The sequence below is a fragment of the Bos indicus x Bos taurus genome, chromosome 2, assembly GCF_003369695.1.
Source record: "Bos indicus x Bos taurus breed Angus x Brahman F1 hybrid chromosome 2, Bos_hybrid_MaternalHap_v2.0, whole genome shotgun sequence".
NCBI classification, from domain to species: Eukaryota; Metazoa; Chordata; class Mammalia; order Artiodactyla; family Bovidae; genus Bos; species Bos indicus x Bos taurus.
In genome coordinates this window covers 131421583-131435994 of record NC_040077.1, presented here as the reverse complement: position 1 = coordinate 131435994, position 14412 = coordinate 131421583, and the positions used below count along the sequence as shown (strand labels likewise).

Here is a 14412-nt window from a genome sequence, read left to right as displayed (position 1 = left end):
TGCAAACGACACAGCTCATCTTCTTCTATTTGATATCTTCATTGTGAGCTTTAGACTGTCTTTAGTATCCTCCTGGCAGGCTGCCAATTTCAGATCTATGGAAAGCGTATTACAAGTAAGGATCAAACCACACTTGCAAGTGGTTTGCAAAACCCAGTGGGCTTGGAAGTTTCCACTTTTACAAAATGTAATTCCACTTTCTCTATGTTCTCCAAGGTTCTCTTCACTCTACATATAGTGATCAACTTCTACTGCTGAAAACATCTGCCAGGAGAAAATTCTTTCCTCTTACCGCCCATAGACTCTCAAGAGAAGGAAGTAGGGTCCAGTAAATCTTTATCACAGAATAATTTCTGGTAGGTCTTCTGTGATTTCTTTTGTGCCTTAGATATAGCAAACCATTCATTCCTTTAATGGTCAAACTTAAAAAGGCACTTTCTCTCCTTCCTTAGAGCTAAGGATCAGAACAGATCAGATTAGTTGCTCAGTCGTGTCTGACTCTTTGCGACCCCATGAATCGCAGCACGCCAGGCCTCCCTGTCCATCACCAACTCCCGGAGTTCACTGACACTCATGTCCATCGAGTCAGTGATGCCATCCAGCCATCTCATCCTCTGTCATCCCCTTCTCCTCTTGCCCCCAATCCCTCCCAGCATCAGAGTCTTTTCCAATGAGTCAACTCTTCGTACCAGGTGGCCAAAGTACTGGAGTTTCAGCTTCAACATCAGTCCTTCCAAAGAAATCCCAGGGCTGATCTCCTTCAGAATGGACTGGTTGGATCTCCTTGCAGTCCAAGGACTCTCAAGAGTCTTCTCCAACACCACAGTTCAAAAGCATCAATTCTTCGGTGCTCAGCCTTCTTCACAGTCCAACTCTCACATCCATACATGACCACAGGAAAAACCATAGCCTTGACTAGACGAACCTTTGTTGGCAAAGTAATGTCTCTGCTTTTCAATATGCTATTTCGGTTGGTCATAACTTTCCTTCCAAGGAGTAAGCGTCTTTTAACTTCATGGCTGCATTCACCATCTGCAGTGATTTTGAAGCCCAGAAAAATAAAGTCTGACACTGTTTCCACTGTTTCCCCATCTATTTCCCATGAAGTGATGGGACCGGATGCCATGATCTTCGTTTTCTGAATGTTGAGCTTTAAGCCAACTTTTTCACTCTCCACTTTCACTTCATCAAGAGGCTTTTTAGTTCCTCTTCACTTTATGCCATAAGGGTAGTGTCATCTGCATATCTGCGGTGATGGATATTTCTCCCGGCAATCTTGATTCCAGCTTGTGTTTCTTCCAGTCCAGCGTTTCTCATGATGTACTCTGCATATAAGTTAAATAAACAGGGTGACAATATACAGCCTTGACATACTCCTTTTCCTATTTGGAACCAGTCTGTTGTTCTATGTCCAGTTCTAACTGTTGCTTCCTGACCTGCATACAAATTTCTCAAGAGGCAGATCAGGTGGTCTGGTATTCCCATCTCTTTCAGAATTTTCCACAGTTTATTGTGATCCACACAGTCAAAGGCTTTGGCATAGTCAATAAAGCAGAAACAGATGTTTTTCTGGAACTCTCTTGCTTTTTCCATGATCCAGCGGATGTTGGCAATTTGATCTCTGGTTCCTCTGCCTTTTCTAAAACCAGCTTGAACATCAGGAAGTTCATGATTCACATATTGCTGAAGCCTGGCTTGGAGAATTTTGAGCATTACTTTACTAGGGTGTGAGATGAGTGCAAGAGCTAAGGATACAATGTACAAAAGCTTGCAATTTACTGTGGCTTCTCAAGAACTTTTGTTACCATCTCTCCTATACTGAGTATCTCATACCTTTAAGAATTAACCTAGTCAATTTAATAAGCCTTAGTAAACCTAACTAATCTAGTCCTTCTTAGTTAACACTCATACAAATAAAAAGGACTAATTCCAGGACAACTAGGAAAGAATACACTTACTAAGGTTGCCCTGCAGAAATGCATCTGCAATAAAAAACTACCCAGTAAAATGTGTAATATGGCTGTTTCATGTAGGAAGTAATTTTGAGAGTCATGTTTTTGAGACTATTTGAAGTTGTTCTTAAATGTCACACTCACCTTAGTGATTTTCAGAAATTTTGAGGGGTCCAATACCCGACTATTCTTGGCCCCTTGAACAGTGTTCCACCCACCTTCATCCACTCTCTGGACACCTGCAGGAAAAACGGAGTGAGCCAGACTCTCCTCTGTCTCAAATCAGTTTGACAATGAAATGGTGAGCAATCTTTTCAACTCAGCAGCTCCAATCAAAACCCAGGAAAAAGACAAAAGAAACTGTGAAAGCACTGCTGACGGTCTCCTTACCACCCACAACATGAAAATTTCAAGTAGAAGCACTCTACTGGTATCCATCTCTCATAAAACATTACTGACCTGGAAGAAACCAACTCATAGAAATGAACAAGGATTTAGTGCTAGACTAACCCTCCCTAAGGGAGGGCCAAATCTAATGTGTATAGAGTTAATGATGAGAATACTTTGGGAGAAATAAGATGGAAATAATTTATTCCAAAGTTTATTTCACTTAATGATGTTATAAGACACTATGGTTTGACCATTCCCTTAAAACCTGCTTCTCTAAACTTTCAGGCACTGAGAGGCAGAAAACCTTGACTCCTCTTTCTCACACATTGCACTTAATTTGTCAGCAAATCTTGTCAGTTCAACCTTTTCAATATATTCAGCATCTAGCCCCCCTTCTAACCACTACTAACACTACAAATTTGGTTAAGCTAGCAATAAGCCTCAACTGGTATAAAAACATCATCACTGGCTTCCTGCTTCATCCTCACCATTCTCATCATGGCAGCCAGTGTGGCCCGAGTAAGTTATGAGTCAGGTCTTGTCACTTCTTTGCTCAAAACACTTCTGTTATCTATTTCATTGTGAGAATAAGACAGACTCCTTATAAATGGTTTATCTCCTCTAAGTAATCTGGCCCCTGCCTCTCAGACCCCATCTCCTACCACTCCCCCCCCATAACCTTTGCTCTAGCCACACTGACCTTTTTGCTGATGCTTGAAAAGGCTGCTTCAGGGCATTTATACTTACTATCCCCTTTTCCTAACACCCACTTCCCCAGATATCCACATGAATTAACTCCTTCCTTACTTCATTCAGTCTTTGCTCAAACAACACCAACTTAAATAGGCTTCCCAATCTTCCTAATATAAAACTGCAACCTCTCTACTCATCAAACCTTGCATTCCTACTCCTTCTCTGTTTTAGATTTTCTATAGAACATATCTGACAAACATATATTTAAGTATTTGTTCCCCTCTGTTCCTCCTAAGATGTGAGCTGTAGGAAGCAATGGACTTTGTCTCTCTTGTTAAGTGACAAGCACTCAATAAATATTTACTGAATGAAAGACCACCAAACTGTCTAAAAGCTTTTTCAATCCTCACATGCTTCTTGATTTTCTCTTTGCTAAGTGATACTAATGGTCATGAACACGCTTGATTATTCCTTGCTCCTGTAGAACGGAAAAGCACACTCTCTTCCCTGGTGGAGTCATCTCTCAGAACTTCACTATGAGTATACAGTGTCTCTGATAAATAACAGGTCACAGCTATCGAATATTTAGTAGGTGTCAGTTGCTATGCTAAACACTTTACCTATCTCATTTCAGCCTCACAAATCCTAGGTACTATTATTCAATCAATTTTATAGATTAAGTGACTTGTGCAAGGTCACGCAGTTAGGATGCAGGAGAGCTGAAACTCACACCAAGACGGTTTGGCTCCAGAGTCTATGCCGTCAACCTCTATGCTAATATGACCCGGTCACCATCTGAGCACTTCAAAGCACAGTGGATGAGCGTTCCCATTTGGATGTCATCTCAGAAGAAACAAGCTTATAAGAAAAATGATCATTTCCTTTCTGAAAAAAGTTTCTTCTTTCAATGTTCCTAAACTGAGTCTACAGAATTTTCTATTTTCTCAGGTGTAAAATGCTTACTACTTCACCTTATTTTTTTCTGTTTCTTCCTTTTTGTTTTTATCACTACCAAGTTTTAACCTCCTTCCACATAGGATTTCAGCTGACAACAGCATTTCTGAGCCTGGTACACCCTTCACCACGTGACGAGCAATGCTGTCAGTGCTGTTCAGCTGCTAAGCTGTGTCTGACTCGGTGTGAACCCATGGACTTACACTGCGCTAGGCCTCCCTGTCCTTCACTATCTCCCAGAGCTTGCTCAAACCCATGCCCATTGAGTCCGTGATGCCGTCCGGCCATCCCATCCTCTGCCGCCCCCTTCCCCTCCTGCCTGCAATCTCTCCCAGCATCGGCGTCTTCTCCAGTGAGCAGCAGACCCCTTTTATTGACGTGCGCCCAGCCTGTCATCACGCCTTTGCTCAAAAGCACGCGGCAGCTCCTCAGTGTCAGCTCAAGCCTGAGTTCCTGATTTGGGTCCACTCTTCTCAGCATTTTTTCAATCCTTCTCAACACTGAAATTTTACTCTAATCAGGCTTATTTATTCCTCTTTACAGTATATATTTACTTTAGTTTCATGACTATAATTTTTCCATCCCTTCCAAATATTGGCCATCTACCAACACCCAGTTCAAGTGCCCCTTTCCTCCAAGTTGCTATCCCGCCTGTTCTGAGTTTTAACAGCCTGAGTGGAGAGTACATTTCATAATTGATAGTAACTTCTGTTTGCTTGAAAACATTCCTTTTATTAGTTCTGGCTTCCAGAGGGAAGGAGATGTATCTTCTACTTCTTTTTATATCCCTCACCTATACTGAGTATACAGAAGATGCTCAATGAAGTCTTGCTGATTGCTGACTTTGGAGTAGTCAAAGAAATAAAATGTACTTCCCACACTCTCTGTTTTTACACAACAACCAGTCTCCAGGTGATGCCGTTTCTCTTACCAATCACCGTTCTCTTCTTTGGGTCAGTCTTTCTGCTCTCATTTCACATCTAAATATAAAATTCTTAACATATTCATCCCTCAAACTTCCAAGTTTCCTAGCGCCCGGTAGACTCCACCCCTCACCTGGTCTTCTCTTCTCTTTGGTCATGAGTTGTTGGACCTTCCTCTGCTCTTCCTGTTCTTCTATTTTAGCTTCTTTGTGAATCTGTTCAATAGTTTTGGGCCCCTGATCTGCTCGTCGTGATACCCAATTACACTATAAAAGGAGAAAATGAGGATGTCAGCCAGATAACTAAAAATAGAAAGGAAACTTTAGAAAAATCTATTTTATACTTTCACTGCTAGAAAAGCATAGCATACACATGAACCTGGCGCTATGGCAGGTTCAACCACCTACAGATGGCTCTACGTGCAGCTCAGATGTTAGCGCTAAATACTGAAACCTGTCTCAATCCACTGAGTTACTCTATACAAAAGCAGTGGGTAGAAACACAGAGTGAAAGAATGGCCCAACTATCTGTCTACCCATCCACCTACCTACCCATCCATCTGTACATTTTATCATATTGTACTTTTGAAAGGAAAAACAAGAGGAATCAAGAAAGGTCAGGACTTTTGGTCTTGACCCAGTCGGATATATTGCTACTCAGTTCACACCACACTCCACTGGGGTTCTACATCTAGGATGACTAGCGTTTTCCTTCCTCGCATATCAAGGTTATGGTATCTACACAAAACGCCACAATCACTCTAAGCTCCAGTTATCCTCTCTGCTAAGGGTAAGACAAGCTGTCTCCTTCAAGAGACACTTCTCCCAGTCCTTCCCTTCTGAGCTACAGTCTCAATATCTGATACAAATATGAGTGACTGAAGGAAGAGGCAGAGCAATTTTTAACATTTACTTATATTAGTTTGAGGCAAGAATGGAAAATAGATTTAAATCAGCATTCAAAATTCTGATCAAGTGGTAGTGGCTTTGTTAATAAGAAGGATCCTGAGGTCACATCTCAGCTGAGTAAGCTACCTGGTCTGAGTGCAGGGCGGGGTAGAGAGGGGGACCTGCGTTCACCTCCTCTATCTTAGGCTCAGTGGCAGTGTGTTTCCTCTAGCAGTTGACAAAGGTGGTAGTGGTGAGAACTATACTTAGTATGACAAAGGAGGGAAAAAAGCAGCAGAACAAGAGAGTATACAGGAAAAACAACAGAGAGGAAAACATCTACATCTCCTGTGAGCTGGCCGCACACATAACCACTGAATCTTTATAACACACCTGCAAGGGAGACAACGTCACCATTTCAGAGACTACAATGTAAGCCTCGGGGAAGAGAAATACATTGATTTTGAAGACGAGAATTCTTGATTATTTAGCATGCTAAGATTAAATTTAAATGACCACAGTTTGAAATCAGAATGGCTGATTTCAAAATTGCAAAGTGGTCTGATCACCAGAATAGAGAGAAGAAATAAGCTGCAGACAGGCAGGTGTACATGCTCTTTGTCCTTTCACATAGCTCTCTTGTCACAGTTTGTTGATCCATGTTCTGAGTCATGAGGCAAAAGCATTAAGCCATTATACATATAAATCCTAGGACATCCTCCCCAAGCCAAACCCTGAAAAGAGACTGGAAAAGTAGGTTGATTTTTCTACTTACCAGCCTTAGATCTATTACGTCCTGAAGCATGAATCGAATCCTAGATGAGGTTTTTCTTTCTTTTACAATTTTCTCCATCTGATTAAAATACTGGTCCATACGTGGCTGCAAGATACAAAATCATTAGTATTCCTGGCTGAGGAATTCAAATGTAGTTTTACCACGTAGAATTTTAAGACGGCATAGGAATACAACTTTTGGCCAAAAGGCATTGTGGTAGAATTTTTAATTGAACATGACACCCAAAATAAAGGCTACATATTCCAGGAGGCAGGCCATGGCCATATGACTAATTATAGGCCAACAGAATATAAATGGAAACGTCATACTGCATCTCCTTGGAACCTTAAGAGAGAGGTGGCTGTGTCCTTTGCCCTTTGCTAACCTTCTCAGCTATGATGTCAAGAACTACTCCAGGGCTACACCTTAGGGATGACAAAATGTTACACTGGAGGAACTGAAATTTTTTGTCATCTCTTAGCCAGCCACCAGGCCAGCCTTAGAATTTTTACTCCTGAACTTCATTTACATGAGTGAGAAATAAACCTGTCTTATATACACACTGATATTCCGGGTTTTCTATCACAGCCAAACATAACCCTACCTGATTCCTATGTTATAAAACATTTCTGACACTATTTCTTTGATGCTTTTCTAATTTCCCTACCCCTTATTTGGACAGTACCATGTTATGTTTGAATTATAATATTTTTAATGGTTTCTTATATTATGGTTAGATAGCCCTGTCATCAACTAGAGCATAAACGAGAAAGCTACTGGGTCTTCATTCTTGTCTTCCGTCAGTCCTGGCTGTTGGTAGCTCCCCCCTCACCCCCAAATTTCTGTCCACAGAAATGTCCTGCTATTCATATACACATGAAGGGCCTGTAAAATAAAGGACACGGGAGAAATAATCTCAATTCATGACCTGGCTTTTAAATACTTTTGGATCCTCTTCACTTCTGACTTTAATGAAAACGTGGTAACGAGCACCATGGCCCAACACTGACAGTGAGAAGGACAAAAGAAAAGCACCCTTGGCTGCTGGGAAAAGATGGAGACCTGTGTTGACAGTCAACTTCCGCAGCTGACAAAGAGTCCCTGCAGGAGGTTTCTGAGATTCGGGGGTCTTACCTTTGCTTTCTCAAAGTCCAGGTCTTTGCCAATTGTGGTGAGCAGGCGACACAGACACTCGAGGGATTCTTCATCGTGGTTCTTCAGCAGCTTCACCACACAGTCATGCATGATGGCTTCAGTCAGCATTTTGAGTTTAAAGAGTTCTCCAATGAACTTGATGTTGCCAATGGATCTCCGCCGGGCTTTATCTTTAGCTTCTTCCAGTTCATCATGAAGCCTTGTCCTCTCCTCTGGCTATTGCATAAGGAAGAATAACAGAATCTTGATGATGAAGATTGTACTACTCAAAAGATGCTAAAAACATACTTGTGGCTGGTGTTGCCGGTATGCTCGTTCAGTGCAGACCGGGCAAGCCTCCTACGAAGCGGCAGCTAGGGAGACTGTGGAGCTCGGCACTGCTGACAGAAAGCTCAAGGAAGGAGTCAAAACTGAGAAAAACGATCATTCTAATTTGAACGTGGAGGGGCAGGATGGTTCAGAGGTGCCGTTAAACATTAAGAGGCATGTACTTAGTACCCTGATAAAATCCATTGTGAACGACAGGGTTTGTCAGTGAGGCAGATCAATTCCCATCTGACGGGCAGACAATCAATGTAAAAGACACACCTGAACAGTTGGAAGTGGAGGATGAAGATACAACTGTTGTGTTCCAACAGGAGATAGTAGGTGTCTGCTAAATAGGGAATCCCTAGAATTCTGTTCCTCCAGACCAAAAAGACACTCTCCGTTAGAAAATCACAATTTGGTTCCACCACATCCTGACTGCTAGAGTGTAGTTTCTCTACTTTTTCGTTTTCTCCTTTCTCATTCCTTTACTGTACATAAAGTAACTGGTGTATATGCACAAGCATAGTGCACTTTAAAAAAAACTACAGAGGCGATGGTATGTTTTGACTGACATCAAATGAAGATGGGATGGGGAAACATACTGGTCTGGGGAAAACATCCCCTTTATCTCCATTAGGGGCATACTCATCAACTCTTATCTTTATACTCCAGTATATTATTTTGCTTTCATTGTCTAACAACAGCATAAAAGTTCTTGCACTCCTTGATTGGAGGATTTTAATGTTTTCCATTTACCATTGTAAAACCAGTCACAATTTTATAACTTTTTTGTATGCAGCTGTTACACGTAGGAAAATCTCTATTTAAGTAAGGATAAATTACTCTAAAAGAAGAAATGATCCTATATAATTTTCCCTTCAAGTGTCTTGTTGTTTAAATAAACTTGTTTGAACTACAGGTCAGGGAGAGGCTTTGAGGTTTTGACAGTTAACCACAGACCTATTCAGAAAATAAAACTATCCCCACAAGTTCGCATCCATTTCAGGAGATTTCTGGAATTCAGCAACCTCTCTGAAGTCTAGGTTCTGAATCCCTATCTTAGAAGGTTGAGTTGTTTTAACATGTGGCACTAAAAGGAATAAAGCTCTCCTCTAAACATCAATACGGTATATCTCCACCTGAAGAAAAGGCCGCAGGCACCTACTGAAGTAGCAGGACGATGAGGCAGCCGGCTTCATGAAAATTCTGATAACACTCAAAGTGCACACGCACGGTTTTTCTGTGAAAATACTTACAGCACTGGCAGCCTCGAGTTCTTTCTGCTTCTTCTCAAAGACATCATCATCGGCTTTATCTTTTTCAAATTCCTTCTGGCAACGGTTCAGTAGTAGCTTCCGGAAGTTCACTGTGTTACCAGGCTTGTCTGCCATGGGTACTTTCAGCTGCATCCAGATGGGAAAATGCAAAAGGGGCAAGATTACTTAAAGAAATCCAATGATTTTCTCAAAATATCTATTTTCTTTATTGTGCAAAATAATGCTGACCGAACCACAGGTAAGCATTCTACAAAAGATACATGATTTAGCTTTAGGCATTTCATGTTTTCAATGGTTAAGGAGCTTTAAATTTTATATAGAAAAGACACACATTCCTCTCATATAAATGTACCGCATCCTCTATGGCTGGTTGTGCCTCTAGCTGACTTTGAAATCCTTGTAATACTATTACAACTATGACTCTGCACTCCTCTAGACCTTTTTAACTGTCAAAGGTTATTATTTTTGTTTTTCAAACTACTACAGTAGGTACTTTGGTTTCAAGAAACAAATAAAAATGAAACGAAGCAGGGGAGAATTTCATGGCCGTAGGAAAACTGTTGGAGGTGAGATCCTTATTCTAGAAAGATGCAGAAGTGTGTGTGAGTGAGGGCCACGTTTCAGAATACTGGAGACATCTTTTCCTAAGGGGGACGTCACAACACTGTAACGCTAGTATCTGACTTGTCTATCGATACACTATGTTTATTGATTATTTCTTATGTGACAAAAGAACATACTAGTTCTCTACGAGTTGTCTAATAAATGTCCAACGTAGGCACATTCTTTTGATGCACAGACTCAGGGCAGGGAAGGGGCCGGTTAGAGGCAAGACGCTTACAAGATGTCCATACAAACCCATTGTTTTCTAGTAACTGCAACAGCTTCACCTTTAACTAAATGCAGAGACGTTCTTATTCAGAAAATAAAGAAAGTGAACCAGCACAGTGATTGACTAAAAGATTCTGTTTTACAGACAAAATCACGAGTACCATTTTGAACAGCTGTGACAATATGGCAAAATGATTTTCCTAGAATCACAAAGTGGCTCCCAAAGTTCTGAAATACGTGGTCTTTGTCCTAGATTTAGTGGAAGAAGTTAATAAAAAATGGGATACCTTGTATTTATATTCACAGAAGAGTTAGCAACCAGAATGGACTTTGGAGAGCTGCTGATCAAGGCTGAATGGCTAGCAACTTGAGGACTACAATACCACGGCATATTTGTGCTAGAACTGACGGCACATTCTCCAACATATTCCCAGTGAGACACGAAAGACCCTTCAACAAGGCCAGCTCTTACCAACCAGAGCTGAATGTTTCATTTCACTTTTTTTTAACTTAGAGGAGAAGAACATCAAATACGGATTCTTTTCAGACAATCACAGGAAAGCTAACACGTCCTTATGTCCAAATTTAGGCCATACAAATACAAGTGACAACAGGTTATGTCAAAGTCAGGCCTATTCTATGATCACACAAGAGGGTAGGCTTTTAATTTATTTGTACTTATTTGGCTGTGCAGAATCTTAAGTGTGGTATGCAAGACATTTAGTGTGGCCATGTGAGATCTAGTTTCCCGAGCCGGGATCAATCCCAGGTTTCCTGCATTGGGAGCACAGCGGACTGGGCCACCAGGGAAGTTCTGAGAGCAGGTACTTAGCCTTAAAGAAATGAAACATGAGAGCAAAGGGTTTTCAAAGCAGAAGCCAAAAGTAGACTCAATCTTTTACTATCTACAACCCAGAATATAAAGAAGCACCATATGTGAGAGGTTCTGTATAATAGAGCATTCAGCATGACGTTAGGTTCCAGAACAAAGCAAAGGTTCTAAAATTCAGCAGTTACATTAAATTTGCTACTGTACAGGAACTCAAATAAACACATCAAGAGGCTTTTGCCAACTTCTTAGCATATTCACCACTGTCTATATTAACACTAAGGACATTATAGACTGATAGGATAAAAATCATCTGGGCACAATTTATCTGCCTTAAAAAGATTTTCCCTGAATTATGGGTTTACTATGTAGAAGATGGGAAAAATGTGGATAATATGAAAATTCAAGCCACTGTCTTAGTGACAGGGACCAGAACTAAAATGAGTCAGGAAGGTCAAATAACTACAACTCGTGTGTTTTATTTACTGGAAGGAACAAGTAGAAATGATGTAAGGCAAGGAAGAATTTCCCTACACAAAATGTATTAAAGGATTTGCTTTTTATACCTTTTATGTACAGAAGACTATATTGAAAAGATTCGCTTACATGATTTTCTTTTTTTTGCTTGATTTTAAATGAAGGCAATTCTTTTAACCCAAACTCATTCATCATCCAAACAAGGGAGGCACAATCCCTGTGTCGAGCCCAAGTGCAGCTTTAAGCACCCAATGCAATAGGTTTGTTGGAAGTGCTTTAAGTCACAGAGAATAACGTGACTTAAACGTGGCTTATTTGGAACACTCAAAGAGAAAGAGCACTGGAATCCTGAGTTATAAAATCAGGGTTTGAATCCCAGCTCTACACCTCATCAGTATGTAAATGTGAGCAAGGTACCTCATTAAGCCTTAATCCCTTCATCAGCAAAAGGATGCATCCCAGTGATTACAGACTAAGGGACACCATGAAGCAGCTGGTGCAACAGGAGCAGTGGAGACAGTCATAATGCCAGCTCTGCCACGTGACCTTGGCCCAATCACTTGGCTTCCCTGAACTTCTATTTCTTTCTAAAACGGGGATAACATCTATCTCGCAGGACTGTTTGAAGGATTAAACGAGACAGTCTAAGTAAAACAAGTAACAGTGCCCAGACCACAGCTAAGAATTCTATAAACTGATAGAGCTATATTTAAGTTTGGAGCTGCACTGACATGTTTATTAGTAAAATTTAAGAGAAACCTATATTGTAATAGCATAAACATCAAAGAAAGTGTTTAAGTTAGTTCACAAAGCAATTAGGGAGAGAGCCACAAAAGGCAAGAGAACTGAGTATCTGTTACCCCAAAGTGGTGGTCACCAACAGTTCACATGTACGGGACATAAAGAACCTGTGACTGTTGCATATGCTTGTTAGACACGTTCACGGGAAGCATTAAAACAGAACGCTCAGCAGAACGACCACAGGCCTGCAAGCACGGCTGTCTCTAATGAATGAAGGTCTGGCTGCACCACACCCTAAAGGCTTGTTCTGGTGAACAGGGGCTGTGGAAATACGGAAACAGGCCAGGGAGGATATGGCCCAAGAACGGTGATGCACGGTAATCGTCTTCTTCTTAAGAGATGTTCAATTCAACACAATTATGAAACGATGATGGTATTAAGTCAGCTTGTGTTGTCAGGGGACACTTAACTGGTCAGGAGACTCAGTAAAACTGGTTAGTGAGAACATGAAGAGTGAATGTCTTAGTCTGGTAGGGCTGCTATAATGAAATACCACAGACTGGGTGGCATAAACAACGGATGTTTATTTCTCACAGTTCTGGAGGTCGGGAAGTCCAAGATCAAGGTGCAGGCAGATCTGGTCCCTGGTGAAGGAGGACCCTCTTCTTTGGATGTCTGCTGTGTAGACATCTGCCTTCTCCTCTATCCTCATGTGGTGGAAAAGAAATTCTAGTACCTCTTCCTGTTTATTAAAGGCACTAATTTCCATCATGGGAGATCCACCCTTATGACCTCAACTAAAGCTAATCACCTCTCAAAGGCCCCACCTCCTAACACCATCACATGGAGAGTTGGGCTTCAACCTACGAACTGGGGGAGAGATGAATATTCAGTTCCTAACAGTAGAAGAGGTAGATGCTTGAAGATGTTACCGTGGATAATACCAAAAATGAAAGGTGACATGCCACAACGAGAAGAAGCTCTCTCTCAGACAACCATAATTCATTAAACAGTAGTCTGGAATTAAAACTAAGATACTAAGTGCTTCAGATGGGTTGCTGGGAGACGATTCCTTAGAAAGTGAGGGAGTCACTGGGGAATATTTTATACCAAGACTGCTTGGTGAGCTAGATTTGCTGGAGGGCACCTACCTTTTAATTTTTACACAACAGTAAACTACCCACGTGCCACTGCGCTACACTGTGAACTGACAGTATCCGTCTCCTACTGCAGTGAGAGCTGGCCACGTTCCGGGCAGCCAGCAGTCCTGGACGTGAACACTGTCAGCAGCAGGCAGTCATTTTCTTCAAGCAACAGGATTTGTACTGCTAATATATTTGTTAGTATGGATGGTAAATACTTCTTCTCCTTAAAAGGATCAAACTCCCTGAAAATCACCAAGGGCTGTCAGTTGTGTATTAATTAAGTTCAACAGGAGACAAGTCCTGGCCTGGCTTATTAGCACGCTCAGGATTTTCAGGGCTGTCCTAGAAGATAAAGATGCCAGTGGTAATCCATGGCCCAGTAGCTGTTTTGCTTAAAGCATGTTCTGGTCCGCGGTAAAGTGTCTGAAATGACTAGTATAATATAAACAAGTGGTATGCCCAAACTAACTCTAAAATGTGAAGTGAACAGCAATGAATCAGTTGTTCAACAGTAACTCCTGGGTCTACAGTGACATACTATCGTTTATCAGTGGTGATGTCCTGACCTCAGTAAATTCCCAACTAAAAATGAACTTAACATGACCTGTATGTACGATAAACACATCTACCGAAACGTGTTCTATTAGATACATTCGAAGAGGCATACAGCACTGAGGGATGTCCACAAGACTGAAAAGGGAGTGGTCAAGTTATGAAAGGGTAAGTCATTTCTCATCAATCTTTCCTTCAGTGGCACATTAAACCGGCAACATTCAAAGTCTCGGATCTGGTGTAACAGGACACAGAATGCAGAAATTTACCCACAGTGCCATTCTTTACAGCTGAGGTCTGCATGCCTGCCACAGCAGAGATTAAAAGTAACAAAAGCACAGTCTTAAGGTGCAAAATAAACTCAAGTTATACTTTCATTCATGCATTTATCCATTCACTCAAAACATATGTCTGAGGGTCTATTATGCACCAGAAACCATTTCAGGTGCTAGGAATTTAGCAGTGCCCCGCTCTTAGGAACTTAGGCTCAAAAAGAGTTCCAAGGTGGGGATTTTCTTTAAA

The 14412-nt window shown here is 41.3% G+C and overlaps 1 protein-coding gene across 5 annotated transcripts in view; it reads right to left on the bottom strand.

Moving 5' to 3' along the window:
• Positions 1–14412, bottom strand: part of EIF4G3 (eukaryotic translation initiation factor 4 gamma 3) — a 301001-nt gene that overhangs the window by 39700 nt on the left and 246889 nt on the right. For all 5 annotated transcript variants that reach the window (XM_027521372.1, XM_027521381.1, XM_027521391.1 and 2 more), the window contains 5 exons: positions 9295–9441; positions 7709–7945; positions 6575–6679; positions 5046–5178; positions 2097–2191 (listed from right to left, as the gene is read on the bottom strand). In XM_027521372.1, coding sequence (XP_027377173.1) covers positions 2097–2191; positions 5046–5178; positions 6575–6679; positions 7709–7945; positions 9295–9441 — 717 coding nt within the window. The remainder of the gene's footprint in view (positions 1–2096; positions 2192–5045; positions 5179–6574; positions 6680–7708; positions 7946–9294; positions 9442–14412) is intronic.